The 16,532-nt window shown below is 44.0% G+C and overlaps 1 protein-coding gene across 16 annotated transcripts in view; it reads left to right on the top strand.

Annotated features, from left to right (window-relative positions):
* Positions 1-16,532, top strand: part of Ttll7 (tubulin tyrosine ligase like 7) — a 123,511-nt gene that overhangs the window by 23,917 nt on the left and 83,062 nt on the right. For 4 of the 16 annotated variants that reach the window (XM_063282926.1, XM_039103874.2, XM_063282931.1 and 1 more), the window contains 4 exons: positions 7,038-7,142; positions 8,230-8,451; positions 15,412-15,610; positions 15,778-15,909. In XM_063282926.1, coding sequence (XP_063138996.1) covers positions 15,586-15,610; positions 15,778-15,909 — 157 coding nt within the window. In that variant the 5' untranslated portion in view covers positions 7,038-7,142; positions 8,230-8,451; positions 15,412-15,585. Of the gene's footprint in view, positions 1-7,037; positions 7,143-8,229; positions 8,452-15,411; positions 15,910-16,532 lie in introns of all 16 variants that reach the window. The other 12 variants (XM_039103873.2, XM_063282933.1, XM_039103880.2 and 9 more) reach the window with 3 other exon arrangements.

Below are 16,532 nucleotides of genomic sequence, written 5' to 3' on the forward strand. Positions count from 1 at the left end.
TCTTGGAGAGCTGCCAGTATTCGTCAACTCTTCAGCCCCAAGAATTCGGTATTTTAGGGAGTAGCTTGGCATATTCCAACATCGTGGATGCTTTTTTCAGGTCTGGCTTCTGAAGGTAGGATTCTTACACCTAAGGCATACACACAGGACATACTTGAGTTTTCAACGTTTTGTGGTTGATTTCTAGAATGTTTCTTACTGATTGTCTAAAGCTATACAGACTTCCTTCAGGTGAAGTGGCAACTTAAATTGCTTTGAGTTTATTTTGGTAATTTTTCTGTGCTCATTTTTTTTCTAATTTAACAGCAGTAAAGTCAGTTATTCATAAGGCAGTGATCTAACAATACAGAGACAATGATGTATTATTATTATATTATAATATATTATAATTATACTGTTATGAAATGTATTATTCATAAATGACATTTCGAGTTTAGCATCATCACACCGAGTCAGTATAGTTCAGGAAGCAAACTAAGAAAACTTACCACCACCTCACCTCGTTTGCTTGAGCTTGCTTGCTTCTCCTCTGGGAATGTAGTATTTCATTTTCCATAACTCTATTACCTGCATATTACATCCAAGGAACCTCTGACACTGGATATTGTCAAGTGGATTTTTTCCTGTCCCATTTAAGACCGTGTTCGAGTTGAGAAAATAGAAACAATAAAATCGAATAGAAGAATTTTGCAGCTGTTATTTGAGATGACTAAAGTTAAGAAATATTTGGGGATGATGGAGAGTTAGCTCATCAGTTATGAGCACTTGATCGTCTTCTAGAGAACTCAGATTTGAACCCAGCAACCTCGTGGCCGCTCAAAATCAAATGTAACTACAGTTCTAGGGGATCCTGGCCTCCATGGGCACCAGACATGTATGTGGTAGACAGACATGCACGCAAGCAACATACCCATATATGAAATAAAGATTAAAACAGACGTATTTATAGAGTGCTATGTTGTGCAGATGGTTTTATAGTCAAGGAAAAATTCCTCTTTAATAATTTGTTATTTATATTTTATATTATGATAAGCACAAATGGTCTTCTTTGGAGAGTAAAAGGTTGAAATAAGTGTGCTCAGTCCTTATTGTGATCTTTCAGAAGAGTGAGTTGTGTAGATTTTAAGTAAAATATAATAAATAAAATAAAAAGGAAGGTCAGAAACTGGGTATGGTGGCTCACACACGTAATCCAGGACCTAGGAGGCTGAGGCATGAGGTTTGCCGCCAAGCTGGGGGTCAGCCTGGGCTACAGGGCAGAGCTGTTTGAAGAAACAAAACGCAGGCAACGGTTTAGTTACAGTGAGTAAACACAAGGATTTCTTTTAAATATCCCTAACACTCCCTCGTTGCTAGCAACCTTCCTACAAGGTATCTCCTCCTTTGGCCTAGGAGACTTCCATTTGGCAATCGTGTGGACTAGGTTTACGAACCTAGTCCTATTTTTCCTTGGCAACCTAAGGTAGTGTCTGCCTGGTGATGTAACAATGGGTGAACCCGTGAACAGGACTGATGAGTCAGACCCCTGACGCCAGTGTTACAAGAATCAAGAGGAATGGTACTATTCCAGGTCAGTATTCTAGCTGTCTGTGATGGTTAACAGTGACTGTCGACTTAACAGGTTCTAGAATCACATAACAGACAACCCCCTAGGCTTGCTGGGAAGGGTTATCCAGATGAGTTCAGGTGCAAGGGCTCACCTCGGCTGGGTGTCGGCACCATCCATGGGCCGGGATCCTGGACAGAATGACATGGAGTTAGTGCAGCACCAGTGTTCTTCATAAGGACTTCATGGTTACGGATGCAATGTGACCATCTAGCTGCAGGCTCCCACAGGTGCAGCTCTCTCATCGCATGGACTGTGCCCTCAGACCAGGGGCCAGAATCAACTTCTCCTTCTCCATGTCGCTTCTGTCAGGCATTTTGTCACAGCAATGAGACAGGTGGCTAACACACTGTCTCCGAGCCTTCCGCCCTGTATTGAAGTTAGTACAAATACATATTTGTGATATACAACCTCGTTAATATTTGAAATAAAATCTGTTTTGCCTGGTGTTCAGTGGTTTCATAACATTATCTGCTAAGTACCAAGAAGTAAACACAATGGATGTCTGATCAGCCAGAATAGCTTCCCTACCGAAAACTTGAATTTGAGTGCAGGCTGTGTGCACTGGACTCACCGTGCTTGTAGTCTTGTCCTCTTGGTGACTGAGTAAGGAGCGGAGGTTGTGTGAATGAAGAGGGGGGCAAAATGTCAGGGAGGCTCACTTGGGGATTAGAAGGGAGGAGAGCCACTACTCACACCCCTGGTGACTTGTGATTTCAGATAAAGGCAGCTTTAAACCAGTTGCCCACTGGGTTTCCTGCAGCGAATGAGCCAAGGGCACGGTGCTGTCTCCTCCAGCACCAGGGATGTGGGTTGCCATGACTCCCACCTAGGACCTGATGCTGATTTAGCTAATGCCGTGGGATAGTGGTGTCATAGGCACTGCCTTTAGGATACAGTTCTACTCTCAGCCAAGGCTAGGCAAATGTCCCAAGCTTCTTCCCTTACATCCTGCAGACCATTCTCCAGGACCCTGTAACAGTTGTTTTGGTGGAAATTTTGTCTTCTTTTTATTTTCAAGAAGAATTGCTAACATTTCATCTGGGTCCAGTTTTAACAGAATCTTGAAGCTAGGCGTTTCGAAGGAGACCCGAGTTAGAAGCTCTGTCTTGATTGGGAATGACCAGCCTCCTCTTTTCTTTTCTTTTTTTCTATCCCTTTTTTCAATTTGCGTGCCTGTGTACACAGTACAGATTGTTGGTGTTAGACTGGATGTGGGAGTAGCTCACGGGGTGTCGTTCTCCTGGCCCCATCTGCTGCAGTACTGACGAGTTTGCTCCATGGTCACAGATCTCCGCACTTGAGCTGATCGTGTTTAGGTCTGGATGGACAAGTGTCTCAGCCTAGCCCAGCCCTGAGGCAAGACATGAGTCACACTGCTGTAACCTGGAGCACGCCACCTGGTAATCTTCTTCTCCAGGGGATTTTCATGCTGGATCCAGTGTGAGAACCGCAGGGCTTAAAGGAAGTGTCGCTGTCATAAATTTCTTTTTACACTAGAAATAGTGACAGCCACCAAGCAGCCGTTTTCCAGCCGGGATCAAATGTCATCACCGCAAGTCACGCCATGATCTCATTTACTTGAGGAAATGAAACGTGTGCGTGTTTCAACTCTGCAAAAGTGCTTTTAAAATCTTACCTTTTCCTTTAGACACATTGGAAGAGACTTTAAGGACACCTCGCTTTATGCATTAAGAAAGAGAGAGAGAATTAAGTAAGACAAAGTGGTCAAAGCATTTCTTAAATGTTTTCCCATTTTTTTTTTTTTTTTGTAATGCAACCCTCATATTGTGTGCCCCGGACATGTGGGGTTGATGGTGCAGCCAGCACGTGATGGCACATGTATAGAATCCCAGAATTTGGGAGACTGAGGCAGGAGTATTGCCAGTTTGAGAACAGCCTGGGGGTTACATGGCTGTCTCCCGAAAGAGAAAGGAAGAAGGTGAGGTGGAAGGAAGGGAAGGAGGCAGAGAGGCAGGGGAAGGGAGTCAGTTTGTTTTGGAGCACTTCTGTGGTGTTCTATGCTGATACGTGTTTTCCTCCGCACTGAATGATGCCGGCCTGCTGACTCTGATGTGTATGAACTGATGATGATAATAACTCTCTGAGGACTCCCCCTTTGCTGACTGTGACTGTAAAATGTGGCACAGTTTTAGAGAGAGAGAGGAGAGAAAAGAAGCTGACTTAAGGAATTTCTTCCTGTGGCTGGAGGTTTGCGAGTCTGAAACTTGCTGATGGGCTTGGAGTGTAAAGAAGGGATGATGTCGAGCCTGAATGCACACAGGACTGGGTCACAGCTGTCCCTCAATCTGCTTTCCCGGTCAACTTCAACCCACAGAATGGGGCTCACTCAGGAGACGGAGAGCCAGATGCCTGCAGATTTAGGCACTAATTGCACCTGCAAAGTACGTTTGCAGCAACGTGTGGATGGCCACTCAATGTGGTTGTGGCATCCTCTCGAAGTCGGTTCATAGGACCACAAGTTACAAGGAGGTCGCCTTTATCTGTGGTTGTGTGATTGCAGATCTGCTGCCGATGTGAGATCATTTCCGAGTGAATTTTAGCCTTTCCATCATCAATTGCCTTCTTACCAGTAGATGGAAATCCAAGGAAGCCTCTTCATATGCTTGAGGGCTGGGGAGGGTATGTAGTCCAACCTGCTGCTGCTCTAATTCTTGAGAATTAGAAGGGCTTGAAATGTTTTTCTCCTGCAGAACGACTGGGGTCTTACAGATGCATAGACAGCAGCAAGTTGACCGTGCCCATGTGTTGTTCCCTTTTGGAGAAGTAATTAGCTTGAGATATCTTAAAAATAAAACTTCATTCAAAGTCCATGACCTTGGCTATTCATACCAACTCTAAGCATGCTCAAGAATGACAATCAGCACAAGACTATATTCTCCTCTACGAAAATATAGTCTTGTGGTTCAAAGAAGAGATCCAAATGAAGTGTTTAAAGAAGCCACTAGCAGTAGAGAACGAATCTCAGTAGGGAGGGTATTTAAAATTGCACACTAAACGTATATCATTATGAGTATTTTTTCCTATGTTCTTAACATTGTGTGTTGTTTTTGCCCAATGGATTGACAGAAAATAGTTCAATGAAAGCAGTGTAGGAAGGACTGGAGAGGTGGCTAAGTAGTTAAGGATGCCTGCAGATCTTGCAGAAGGACCAAAGTTCAATCTCTAGAACCCAGGTTAATCAACTCAAGACCCATCCGTAATTCCAGCTCCATGGAGTCATACAACCTCTTCTGGCCACCATGGGCACTGCACTCACATGTGCAGACCTATATGCAGGTATAAACACACACACACACACACACACACACACACACACACACACACACACACACACACTAAAATAAACAAAATAATATTTGAATAATGTGATATGTACATTTCAGGAATACATGCAGTTTTCACCGCATTAATAAAAAAAAAAACATTCTAAGGACTGAACACCGTTTTCTAATGAGACTTTTATAATGGGTAATTTTGGATATTAGATCAACACTCTTAAACATGGTAAATTCTAATCCCTCATAGCACGATTGAAAATCAGCCTTGTTGTTTTGATATTGTGTTCACTTTGCACCTCTGAGATGCGTTCTATGGATGTATGACGTTGCCTCTGACTCTGTAGCTGTCTTGTGCTTATTGTCATCCTTGGTCATACTTAGGGTTGTTACGAATAGCCGATGTCATCGACGTTGAAGGAAGTTTTACTCTTAAGATATTTCAAGCTAAATTACTTCCCCCAAAGAAAACTGCATGTGGGCATGGTGAACTAAAAGTCATACATTTTACTCTATCTAATAAGTTGGTGTGCACTTGTCTTAGTTGAGGTCGCTGTTGCTCTGATGAGACATTATAACCAAAAGCAAGTTGGGGATGTAAGGGGCTTTCTGGCTTCCCCTTCCATACCGTAATCTGACACTGAAGAGAGCCAGGACCGGAACCCAAACAGGACAGGAGTCTGGAAGCAGATGCAGAGGCCATGGAGGGGTGGGGAGCTTAGTGTCTTGCTCCCCAAGGCTTTCCCAGCCTGCTTCCTTATAGAACCTTGGAACAGCCCAGTGGTGGCCCCATCCAGCATGGGTTGTGCCCTCCCCCACCAATCACTAATTGAGAAAATATTCTACTGGCTTGCCTAGAGCCTGATCTTACGGAGACATTTTCTCACAGCTTGTGTCAGCTTGACATAAACAAATAAAAACGTTTAATAAGAAATATAATGAACCTGTAAGGGAGCAACTGAATGTTTGAACAGATAGGTGACAGTTTGCAGCATCAGTTGGCAGTGTATGATCAGGGAAGGGGAAAGGTCAAGAGAGGGAATCTTTGAGAGAATAAGTGTTGGTGAGTTGAGAGCCTCTATGGAGACTGTATCATCGCGCCCTGGCTAGCTTCGGGCTCCAGCCCTGTTCTGCATTTCATCCATGTTTATTTTGAAGAACAAAAATAGCCCTTTCCCTCCACGTGTCTATAAAAGGACTGTGCTGTGGCTGAGGCCGTAGTGCTAGAGACAGTGGTCATAATAAGATTTATTTTTATTTTATGTTTATGAGTATTGGCCAGTATATATGTGTGTGTGTGTGTGTGTGTGTGTGTGTGTGTGTGTGTGTGTGTGAGAGAGAGAGAGAGAGAGAGAGAGAGAGAGAGAGAGAGAGAGAGAGAGAGAGGGGAGAGGAGAGAGAGGAGAAAGGTGCATGTGCCTTGTGAGTGCAGTACTCACAGAGGCCAGAATTCCTGCGAGTCGCCCTATTGGTGCTGGGAACCAGATTTGGGAACCAAACGCTGGTTCTCTGGAAGAACAGCGAGTTCATAACTTCTGAGCTATGCCTCCCTCTAGTCCTTAGACAGTTTTTAAAGGTTGGGATTTTTAAGTGCGCTAATCTCATTAGAACACAGTGGAATTTAGTCAGTCTGGTTGGTGGACGGCCTGAGAGGCAGAGATGAGTTTCTTCCCTCAGACATTGCTATGGAAACTCACTCTGCATCTTCTTCAATGATCCAGAAACATACTGGCCATTTTTCCTGCTTAAAATATTAGATTGATGCGCGTGTGTTAGCTTTGCTTGAGGAAGTCCATGGAGTGTTTTGTGAAGATTGGAGAATTTTCCATTTGGGCTTTCCAAACTTTTAATGGCTGGAGTTAGTTTTATGTGATTTAATTTCACCCAGAGCATTTGAAAACGATGGCAGAATTATCCGACTTCTAAGCTGTTAGTACAATTGTAACTTTTAAATCTTAAGTCCAAGAGCCTTCTAGAGAGTAGTATCTCTCTAGCACGGTCAACTTAAGTTGCATTCAAGCTTTTCCTGGAGGCCGGCGTGTTTTGGAGAAAAAGCCAAGAAGACACACCTTGAAGCATCTTTATTTAATTTTTAAAATTTTATTTATTTTTATTTATTTCTGTTTAAACAGAAGTAAGAAGTCAAACCTGAAGTCCTGCAGCTGACTCATGGAGTAATGGATGTGTATTGTCTCTGATTCTAACGCACATCACAAGAAGGGACCTGTTCCTTTCCGGTGAGTCTGAGAGTGAGCACCGGGCTTAATTCTTGGCCTTCCTTCACTGTAAACCAACTCCAGGGACAGAGAGGATGGGATTGTGGGATTGCTGAAGGCCAGCTGCCTGTCCTCGAACCTGGGCTTGTCTTTCATCTTTCCCAAAGCGCATATGGCTCCAAGGCAAAACATGCCTGCTGGCGTGTTGATTATTTATACGGAAATCACCTGCGTAATTGTCACGTCAGAAAAGGCCAGGCAGCATGTTTTTTTCCTGGATGACATAAACTGTAAAGATTCTTTTTAAAGGGCTCATTTTCCCGGCTGTGTTAGACACCAGCCTGATCACCAGAATATAGGAAGTGGAGCTGCGGTGAACCCCGACGACCAAGGTCTGAAGTGACTTCCGGGATCTGTCCCTTGCCATCTTAGTGCCCCAGAACTTACTAGTCCATCTGTCTGTCCGTCCGTCTGTCCATCCTGCCTCATTCCTCTCTTAAGTATGGGAACATCTGCTTTACTAACCTCTTCAGGCTGCATTCTTTTGTGAGAATCCCTGCTTATGTGTAAAATTAATAAAACGTTTATACTTTTATTGGGATCCTGGCCCCTAACCACCTCTCGTCAGAACTATGGCAAAGCACAGATCTTTCTCTTCTGAACATGGGTTGAGAGGAAGTGGTGGTCTCTCACCAGAAGAAACTGGTTAAGAGAAAACTGTAGACAGGGGCAGAGGTAATAGGCAATCAAACAAAGCCCACACCGTTCCACTGGCTTTGTATGCTGGCTTACGTATCCCTTGAAAAATCTTTTGTTTTATGTGTCTGGATGTTTTGCCCGTGTACCACATGAGTGCCTGTTGCCTCTGGAGGAGCTGGAATTTCAGATGCTTGTGAGCCGCCCCGAGGGTGCTGGCTGTTGAGCATGGGTTCTCTGGAAGATGTTCCCAACTACAGGGCCACCTCTCTAACCCTGGTATGTCATTTTGAAAGCCCAGCATGATTCTTGTAGGAGTAACATCCACCAAGAGGATCAGTTAGGTAGGTGGTGGGGACAGAAGCTTAAAACAGCAGGGGCCTAAACAAGATGGATGTCTGCTTCCCAACAGACACAGCAATTCCAAGATAAAATCCGATCACTGAATTACTCAGCACCTGCAATCACGTGTGCACCCAAGGCAGGGGAGCAAATAGTGAGAGTCCACTGGAAAACTGCTCTCCCAGTTGTTACTGGGAGGTCCCGCCAAACCAAGTCCTTTCATTCTTCCCATTGGCGGCCTCAATGCCTACGCTTTTAGACTCATCTGGTCACTTCCGTCTAAGGACGTCAGGTAAATTTAGTTACTTAGGACATTGACACCCTCACCAAGAGTTCAATCCATGGTTGTCTGGTAAGGACAATTTAATGAATTATCTCAAGTAGAGGTCAGACTCGCTATCCAGTAACTGAGTGACTAATATGGGTGGTAGAGGGAGCTTCTTTAGGAATCTAACCCCCACACACCCCCAACCCCCACACACGCCCACACACCAAAGTCTTACAACATAGACCAGGTTGGCCTTGAACTCAGTAACCTCCTGCGTCAGTCTCCCCTGTTCCTGGATTACAGGCATGTACTGTCATGAGGAGTAGTTTAATGAATGTAATGATTTAATGTTTAATGATTCATAAACACAGATATAAAAATAAGCATTGCACTAATATATACCCTTAAATTTGTAATGTCTGTGCACCAAATAAATATCAAACAAGGTATTCAAAGGGAGAATTAAGAAGGATTTTGTTGTGTCTGTCTCAGGTTTGGCTATGCCATGACATACTTTGTCAAGCCAAGGAGTGTCAGAGGACCACCAGACTTATAAGTGATATTGAAAAGTTAAGTTTTGGACAGTGAGAACTGTGCTGGTGTCACATGACCCTGCACTGATGTCTTCTGTGCACCAGCGAGGGCTGATGCGCAGTTCGATATCTATTGTTACCGTTCTGGTAAAGAGGAGAGAACTGGTGATTTTACACCTCCTCCATTTTCCTCAGTGTTCCTGAAGCATGTTTCTGAGCTGGGATAGTAGGGTGCAGAACATGTGCAGTCCCACCTGAATATATCAGAACAAGACAGTGCTTCATGTAGAGAAATGTAGGCTGGTACTTTGAGGATGCCTTAGATTTATAACTGTGTGTGTGTGTGTCTGTGTGTGTGTGTGTGTGTGTGTGTGTGTATGTGTGTGTGCTAGTGTTTATGTGTGTGTGCATGTGTATGTCCATATGTTCATGTGTGTGTCTCTGTATATGTGTGCATGTGTGTTCATGCATGTCTGTGCATGTATGTATGTGTGTGTGCATGTATATGTGTCTGCACATCAGTGCATTTGTGTGTCCCTGTGTACATGTATATGTGCATGTATGTGCATACATTCATGGATGCTCATTTATGTGCATGCATGTGTAGGTGTGTATATGCATATGTGTGTACATGTATGTGTGTACCCATGAGCACATGTAAATGTCTAGACAGAAGCAAGTGAAATGTGCACAGATTAACTACAGACATATGTTATTCGTAGAGAGCAAGTGTGACTTCTCCTCCCCTGCACCCCCACTTTGGGGAGAACTGAGAACTTTTTGGAATACAATATTATATTCTTGGAAAACATGTCAAAGGGGGTTTTGAATCCATTTAAGCATTTAATACGATATGAGATAACTTTGTATTTCGTTACTTGAGTAACTTTATTACTTGGTTTGAACTTTATTTAATCCTAGACTTACTGAATCAGATTCGTGCTTTTTCATCATGTCAAGTAGTGGGGATACACGCATTCAAGGGGTGATGCCTTCAATGTATGCTGTGCTGTGTTAATGGTTGCTCTGGTTTCTTGTGTCACACTCAGCTAGATGCTAAGGCCGAGACACTCCACAGGCTTTTGTCACTGTTGCCTTTGGGTGACCCCAAGCAAACCGTGGGAATCCACTGGAGCCACTGCCCAAGGCCAGTGCTCAGAGTGAGCACTTGGCTCTCCCACTCTTCTGTTTACCCACCCTTGGCTCCTGCATGCTTTTTAGAAGTGTCTGGCCAAGCGATTCCTTCAGATCCACAACATTCTACAGAGCCAGCTACAGGTTCAGGGAGGACAGCCACAGCGGGAACGGGACACAAACGTCCCTGTGTTTAGGAAGCAAGTGGCTTCTCCAAACTTTTTCAATTCGAACACACGGTGAAGGGGGTCAATACTCTATTGTTAGGAGAACAGTTAGAGTGACGTCACCCATTGTTCACCAGTCACGCAGCTGTGCACACTGAAATATATTGTCGGTTTTTTTTTTTGTTTTTTTTTTTTTTTTTTTTGCAGAAGCAGAAACAAGGTTAGTTAGGCTGCAGGAGGAATCTGTGTTCTTTTTAAAAGACTTACTTTTATTTTACGGTCATGAGCGTTTTACCTGAATGCAGGTGTATATATCACATCGGACTTGTGCAGTGTCTGCGGGGACCAAAGGAGCGCATTGGATCCTCCTGGATCTGGGGTTACAATCGTTTGGAGAAGCCGTGCGGGTTTTACGAATGCACTGGGTCCTCTGGAAGAGCAGCAAGTGGCCTAACCCGCTGAGCTGTCTTTCCAGCCCCATTCTGTGTTTAATTGGATGTGTGTTCTATATAAAATTAGAGGTGTTTCTTGTCTTCAGTGACAGATTTTATTTATTTTCTGGTCCATACTCATCCATATTTTTTTCTGCAACTGTCAACTGAGGCACTTAGCTCCTGGGATTGGCTTCTTCCCTGTAAATCTTTTGATGTGTGGAGCAGCTCCTGCCTCTTCTCTAAGCCAGGCATATGAAAGTCACAAGAGATTACCACGTCTCTCTTGGTCATCAAGTCCGGCTGCTGTTCTACGGTGGCACTCTTCTCTATGCGTGTGATACTGCCTGTGGCCAAACACTCAGTCTTCCTGCCTTGGACCCTCACATATCTCCCTCACTCTGTTCTTCCTCCTCCCACTACACAGCCAGAGTCATCTCTGAGAAGTCCTTCAAGGGCGATGTCCAGTGGGTCCAGAGAAACACACCGTGGCTTACGCCAAGCTGTCAGGCACCTCTGTTTCTAATGATCGCATCAAAAGGCGGAGCTGTGACCGATGCGTGTTAACTCACAATGACATCAGTTATCACGCTCTTGTGCTTCTTCACTCTGAAGAAGCCTGCTGGCTTCCAGGTCCCCCCTCTTCAGAAGGCATCGGGCCTGGTGGCTGCCTTTCCATGCTGCTCTTAATACCTTTCTTCACACGCATCGGTTTCTAAGCAGTGTTTGTGAGTGTGCAATTTGTAGCGTTTTAAACCTTATGTGAATAATATGCTGCATGTATTCTTGGGCAGTTTTCTAGAATCTTTTCCTCAGCTTTTATGTGGTCCTTTGTCCAGTTCCAGTTCATTTCATTTCTTTGCTTTATAGGATTTTATTGTGTGCATAAACCATAGAATATTTACCTCTCTCTCTGATGTTGATCCGTTTCTCGTTTCTCTTTTCCCTCCCCCCCTCAATAATTTGATCCTCTGTGCCCTTTCAGATCGAGGTCCCTTACTTCTGCCCCAACACTGAGTATAACGTGTATTATTAAACTTAATGGTTGCTGTCTGTTTTGATAGTCAGTGATTTTTGATGCATTTATGAACGTGTTAGTCAACCACAGTGGCTAGCTTACAGTCAGGAGACGTGATGCTCTTCTCCCTTAGCTGCCACGGGCCCTCTCAACTTTAGCAAGCGAGGAACTCTATAGGATTTTCTCCCTCTTTTCTAGCTGCTGAAATAAAGCGCTTTCCTTGCCCAGTGCTGTCTCCTCCACCTACTGCTTAGCCTGGGGATTTCCAAGTCAGCAATATGGCTGTGTTTCAGAACGATCAGCTTAAAGAAAACAGACTCCAGTCTGGCATGACCCCCCACTTCCTAGAGTATGCCAATCCCTCCCCCACCCCATGCACCTCCCATTGGCCTTATAGTCCACTTTCAGTCTGCAGCAAAGTCGTGGCTGGCAGTCGAGGTGTCTTATGCCTGGACTGGAGACTATCGAGGTCGGCCATTGGCCTGAGATCATACATTCCTGAGAGCTGTACAGGTGGTGTCGACGCTGGAGTGACTGGAGTATTTTGAGAAGCACTTGCAGCCTGTAACAGCTGCTTTCTCCGTCGCTGTTATGGAGGATAAACTGGTAAAATCAATTTAAGGAACAACGAGTTTCTTTTGGCCTATGGTTCTCCAGGGGTAGAGTCTATCATGGCAGAGAAGTTAGGCACTAGTCCTAGACAGCATGCAAACCTTTACAACACGTGCTCTCCTTTTAAAGACAGGTATAGTTGACCCCAAAATGTTTCCTATAGAAGTCAGGCTTCTCCCCATCAAAGCTCCCGGTCACAGCACATCACTGAAGCTCTATGCACGACTGCATTGTTCTGTGGGTTTGACCCAGCAGCGCTGTATTATAGAAACATCTCTCTGCTTCTAACGTAGACTGTGGAAATTGTGTGTTGTAAGCGATAGGCATTTGCCGCTCACCATTCTGAGGTCCGCTTTTTCTTACCTAAAAGGACTGCAGAGTAAGTTTTTAAAAAACTCACAGTATCAGTTACTATGTGTGTCTACAACAAAATACTGACTATTGGATGATGTGTGGGTCATAAAAGCCCACATCTCACAGCGTTGACATTACAGCATCCGTACCCAAGGACTGACAGACACACTCTTAGCTTTCTTTGTTGCTGTGTTCACGCACGGCCTGGGAGAAAGGCAAAAGGGGCCACACACTTCATGAAGCTCTGTGCACGAGAGAAACCTCTATGACCTCCTCACCTCCTCGCCATAGTATTACACTGGGGATTAAGTTTCTCCACGAATTCAGGTAGAAATAACATCCAAAGCATAGCATGCATTAGCTTAGTAACAGGTGTCTACTGAGCACCGCCAGACTCCAGTTCTGGGAACTACGAGGTGAGCAAGGCTGGAGATAACCACTCTTTTCGGGAAGCTCACCTTCTAGATGGTGTTTTGTTTGCTTGGGTACAAATAAAGATCTCCAGAGTAGGCCAGAAGAGAGAGAAATGAATCCCTCATACACCAGGCTAAAGCAGCCGTTTGTCTAGATTTTCAGTGATTGGTGGAGGTTCAAGGAGAGCGTGGAGGTCATTTCAGGCACTGATGCTTTGATGGTTTGGGGCTTTGGTGAGAAACCATTGGCTTAAAGTCTTTCCTAGGTAAATAAGTCATGCCTCCAGTTTTTGGAGAGTAGACGAATAGTAGCTTCGTGAGGTCGTAAGCATGTTTTCTCAAATTCCCTGCCTAAACTAAAGTGGATTGGCTAGAATTGGGAGGATACAATCAAGTCCTCCTCAGAGTTTGTTTGGCACATCCACCAAATCATGAATTGGATGGCGTAGAGCTTATACAGGACTAGGATCGTTTTAAACACTTCAAATTCCTGTGTGACTCCGAGAAACCTTTTTATTCTTCACCATTAACAAGGTTGTTTTGTAACTTAAGTTCAGAAATTAACAGGGCTCTTTCAGGAGCCTGGCATACTCCGGAAAGAGTTGTTTTCAAACTCTGACTTGTCACTGACTTCTAATGGGATAGTGGGGCATCACTGTGAAGGGGCCTTTGTTTACTCCAGTAACAAGGCGTCGGTCACGAAATCCCAAACTCAGTGTGCTCCCTGAAGTGTCAGAGAGCTTCTAATCAGAACCGAACTGGACTCCAGGACACCCTGTTCTTCCCTCAGAGCGGCGACCTAGTCCACTTCCAGCTTGGACACACCAGCTGGGAGATCAGTTGAGAGATGTTTATTGCAAGTCCCCTGTTTGGTTCGAAGTATGGTGCATTTCCAGAATGCGGGCTGTCTTCTGAGTACCAAATTAGCCTTGCAAGCTCCTTATATGTCCATGTAATGTTAGTGTGGTGTCTAAAAATAGTGGAGCTGGATGGATGAAATAGCTACTTAGGCAAAACCGAATCAAAGCTCTCGTTTTGTTTATTTAATTTTTTTTTTAACTTTAAGCCGTCGTCTCTATATCTAGATGTTGTGGGAAAATGATGTGAAGTTCAAAGCTTGCTTATAAGGTTATTTTCTTTAAATCCTTAACACACTGCTTACCCACCATGAGTTTCTAATCAATAATAGTTTCTTAGTCTTTATGGTGAGTCATACCGGAGACTAATTTGCATTAAAATGGTCTCCGAGAATGAATAAGGCTGTAAGTGTCCTTTAATGATATCTCACTGATAATAAGGAATATTGAGGACCCTGGGGGGGGGTGAGTCAACTTTAATGTCACAGGATTTATGATAGTCTGACAATCCGGTGGAAGCTCCCATCTCATCCTCTTGTTTAACGTAACAACTTTGATGTCTTGCCCATTGCGATTAGAGACATTTTATAGGCGTTCAAAGAAGACAGGAGTTGTCTGAGAGTTGAGACGGGGAACTTGTCAGTATAGTCAAGACCCAGTGCCCTGGGCCTTCCGCTGACCCCGCAGATGCCCACAGAGCATATGGGGATCCTGCTGGCTGGCATGCGGCTGAACCAAGACACTTCACTCCTTAAGGGAGCATCTTGTTCCTCTGTGTGCTTAAATAAGATCCTGCCATGACAAGTCTGCCTCTCTTTGTGTATTTCAAACCTGTTCCCGTATCTTAAGCCATGGTTCAGTCTGCTTCACAAAGTCATCCCTCCTTACCTTTGTAAAAATGAACCCCTGCCCACATTCCCTCCGGGAGTGACCCCCCACCCTCCTGGTTTAATCTAGTGCTTCCTGGGAAAAGTGCCATCTTGGGAACAGGTGAAGAACTGGAAGGAAGGGACTCTGGCTTTGGCCCTCTCCATATCTGTCTCCACGTTACCTCTTTCTTGGCAAAGAGAGAAAGTTATTTGTTCTTTCTGAGCTCAGCTAACTTTTCTATAACACCGGGATAAAAAAAACTTCTCCCAATCAGGCTTGATAAAAGGCCATCTTTTATAAGCCTCAAGATTCTCAATGTGCATTGCACAGCAGTGAATTTTATTGTCTTTATTTCTGTGTGTAGTGTGTATATGAAGAAGGCCTTTAGATTGAAAAAAAAAAACTATGTATACTGTATACTCTCAGGCCACAAAGCCACACTTAGTCATTTTCTACATGGGTTAATAACAGCCTCACACGTGTTTTTATGGAATGAATTGACCTTTGCTATTATGTGGTTTCTCATGAGAATGGTGTTGGCACGAGAAACATCATGAAATTGTGTCTTAAATAACTTTGTTTTAAATCGCTCTAGGTAGCATCCCAGCCCAAAACTTGTGCCGTGAAATCCAAGACTGTGACCCAGATAATGTAATAGGATCTTCCTATGATTTGGGGCCATATCCTACTTAGATGAACTTGGGACATCCAGCCTTACCAAGCACTTGGAACTACACACAGGCTCCGTGCTTGCTTGGTATAGGTTACCATGCCATCTCTGCCTCAAGATGGGGGTAAGTGGACGGGCCTAACCGTACTAGAGCGTGTTTAGAAAATATGATATTCAAGCTTCGGAAGTGTCACCATTCACAGTTTTAACTTGCTGGCAGCAGCATGTATGCTTCGGGTCATAACGTTTGTATTTTAGTGACAACTGTTCACTTTATGTTTCTTTTTAAAGTTATTCAGGGATCATCTCCCCTGGAGCTGAATACAGAATTACCTTATCACTGCACAATGAAAAGGAAAGTCAGAAAAAAGAAAAAGAAGGGAATTATTACAGCGAATGTTGCTGGAACAAAGTTTGAAATTGGTGAGTTTCCTCAGAACCCTTCACTTTGCATAACTGTTGGAAAAACTGCCTTGATATTAAAAACAGTGCAGGGTTCTTGAGAGACAACTATTTTTATGTAATGGATTTTTAAATTGCTTCTGTAAAATTTCTGACAGGTTAGAAGAACTCTTTTTTTCCATGCAGTGGAGGATGCTTTTAAAAGGTGCTAATAGATTTCTAAATTTTCAGTTCAAACAAAGAAATGCATTCAATTAACTAGGCTTTCTCTTTAGAGAGAAGGTGCAGGTCTGATGCACAACACTGGGTTTTTCCGTAATGTTTAAAAGTACTAGCTATCTGAGCTTTGAGGCACATTGTAAAAAGATTTAGATACGTCTGATCTTACAAAGACGTGAGAATGTAGTATATATCTTTTCATCCATCCTTATGTAATCTGAAAGTGTCTGGCCTGACTGGTGTGTGTGCATAAGAAGACCCTAGACTTAAGAAGCACCCATCACTGCCAGGATGTCCTATCACCGGGAGCCACCAGTTATGCCTGAAGTTCAGATGTGTTTGTGTGTCTCCTGGGTAGGTTTTTGTGCCTGTCACTCTTGTGTGCTGTGAACCTGATAGAGGAGGAATCTTGCAGGCCCTATGGC

This window comes from Rattus norvegicus, chromosome 2 (genome assembly GCF_036323735.1).
Source record: "Rattus norvegicus strain BN/NHsdMcwi chromosome 2, GRCr8, whole genome shotgun sequence".
In the NCBI taxonomy this organism is placed as follows: domain Eukaryota; kingdom Metazoa; phylum Chordata; class Mammalia; order Rodentia; family Muridae; genus Rattus; species Rattus norvegicus.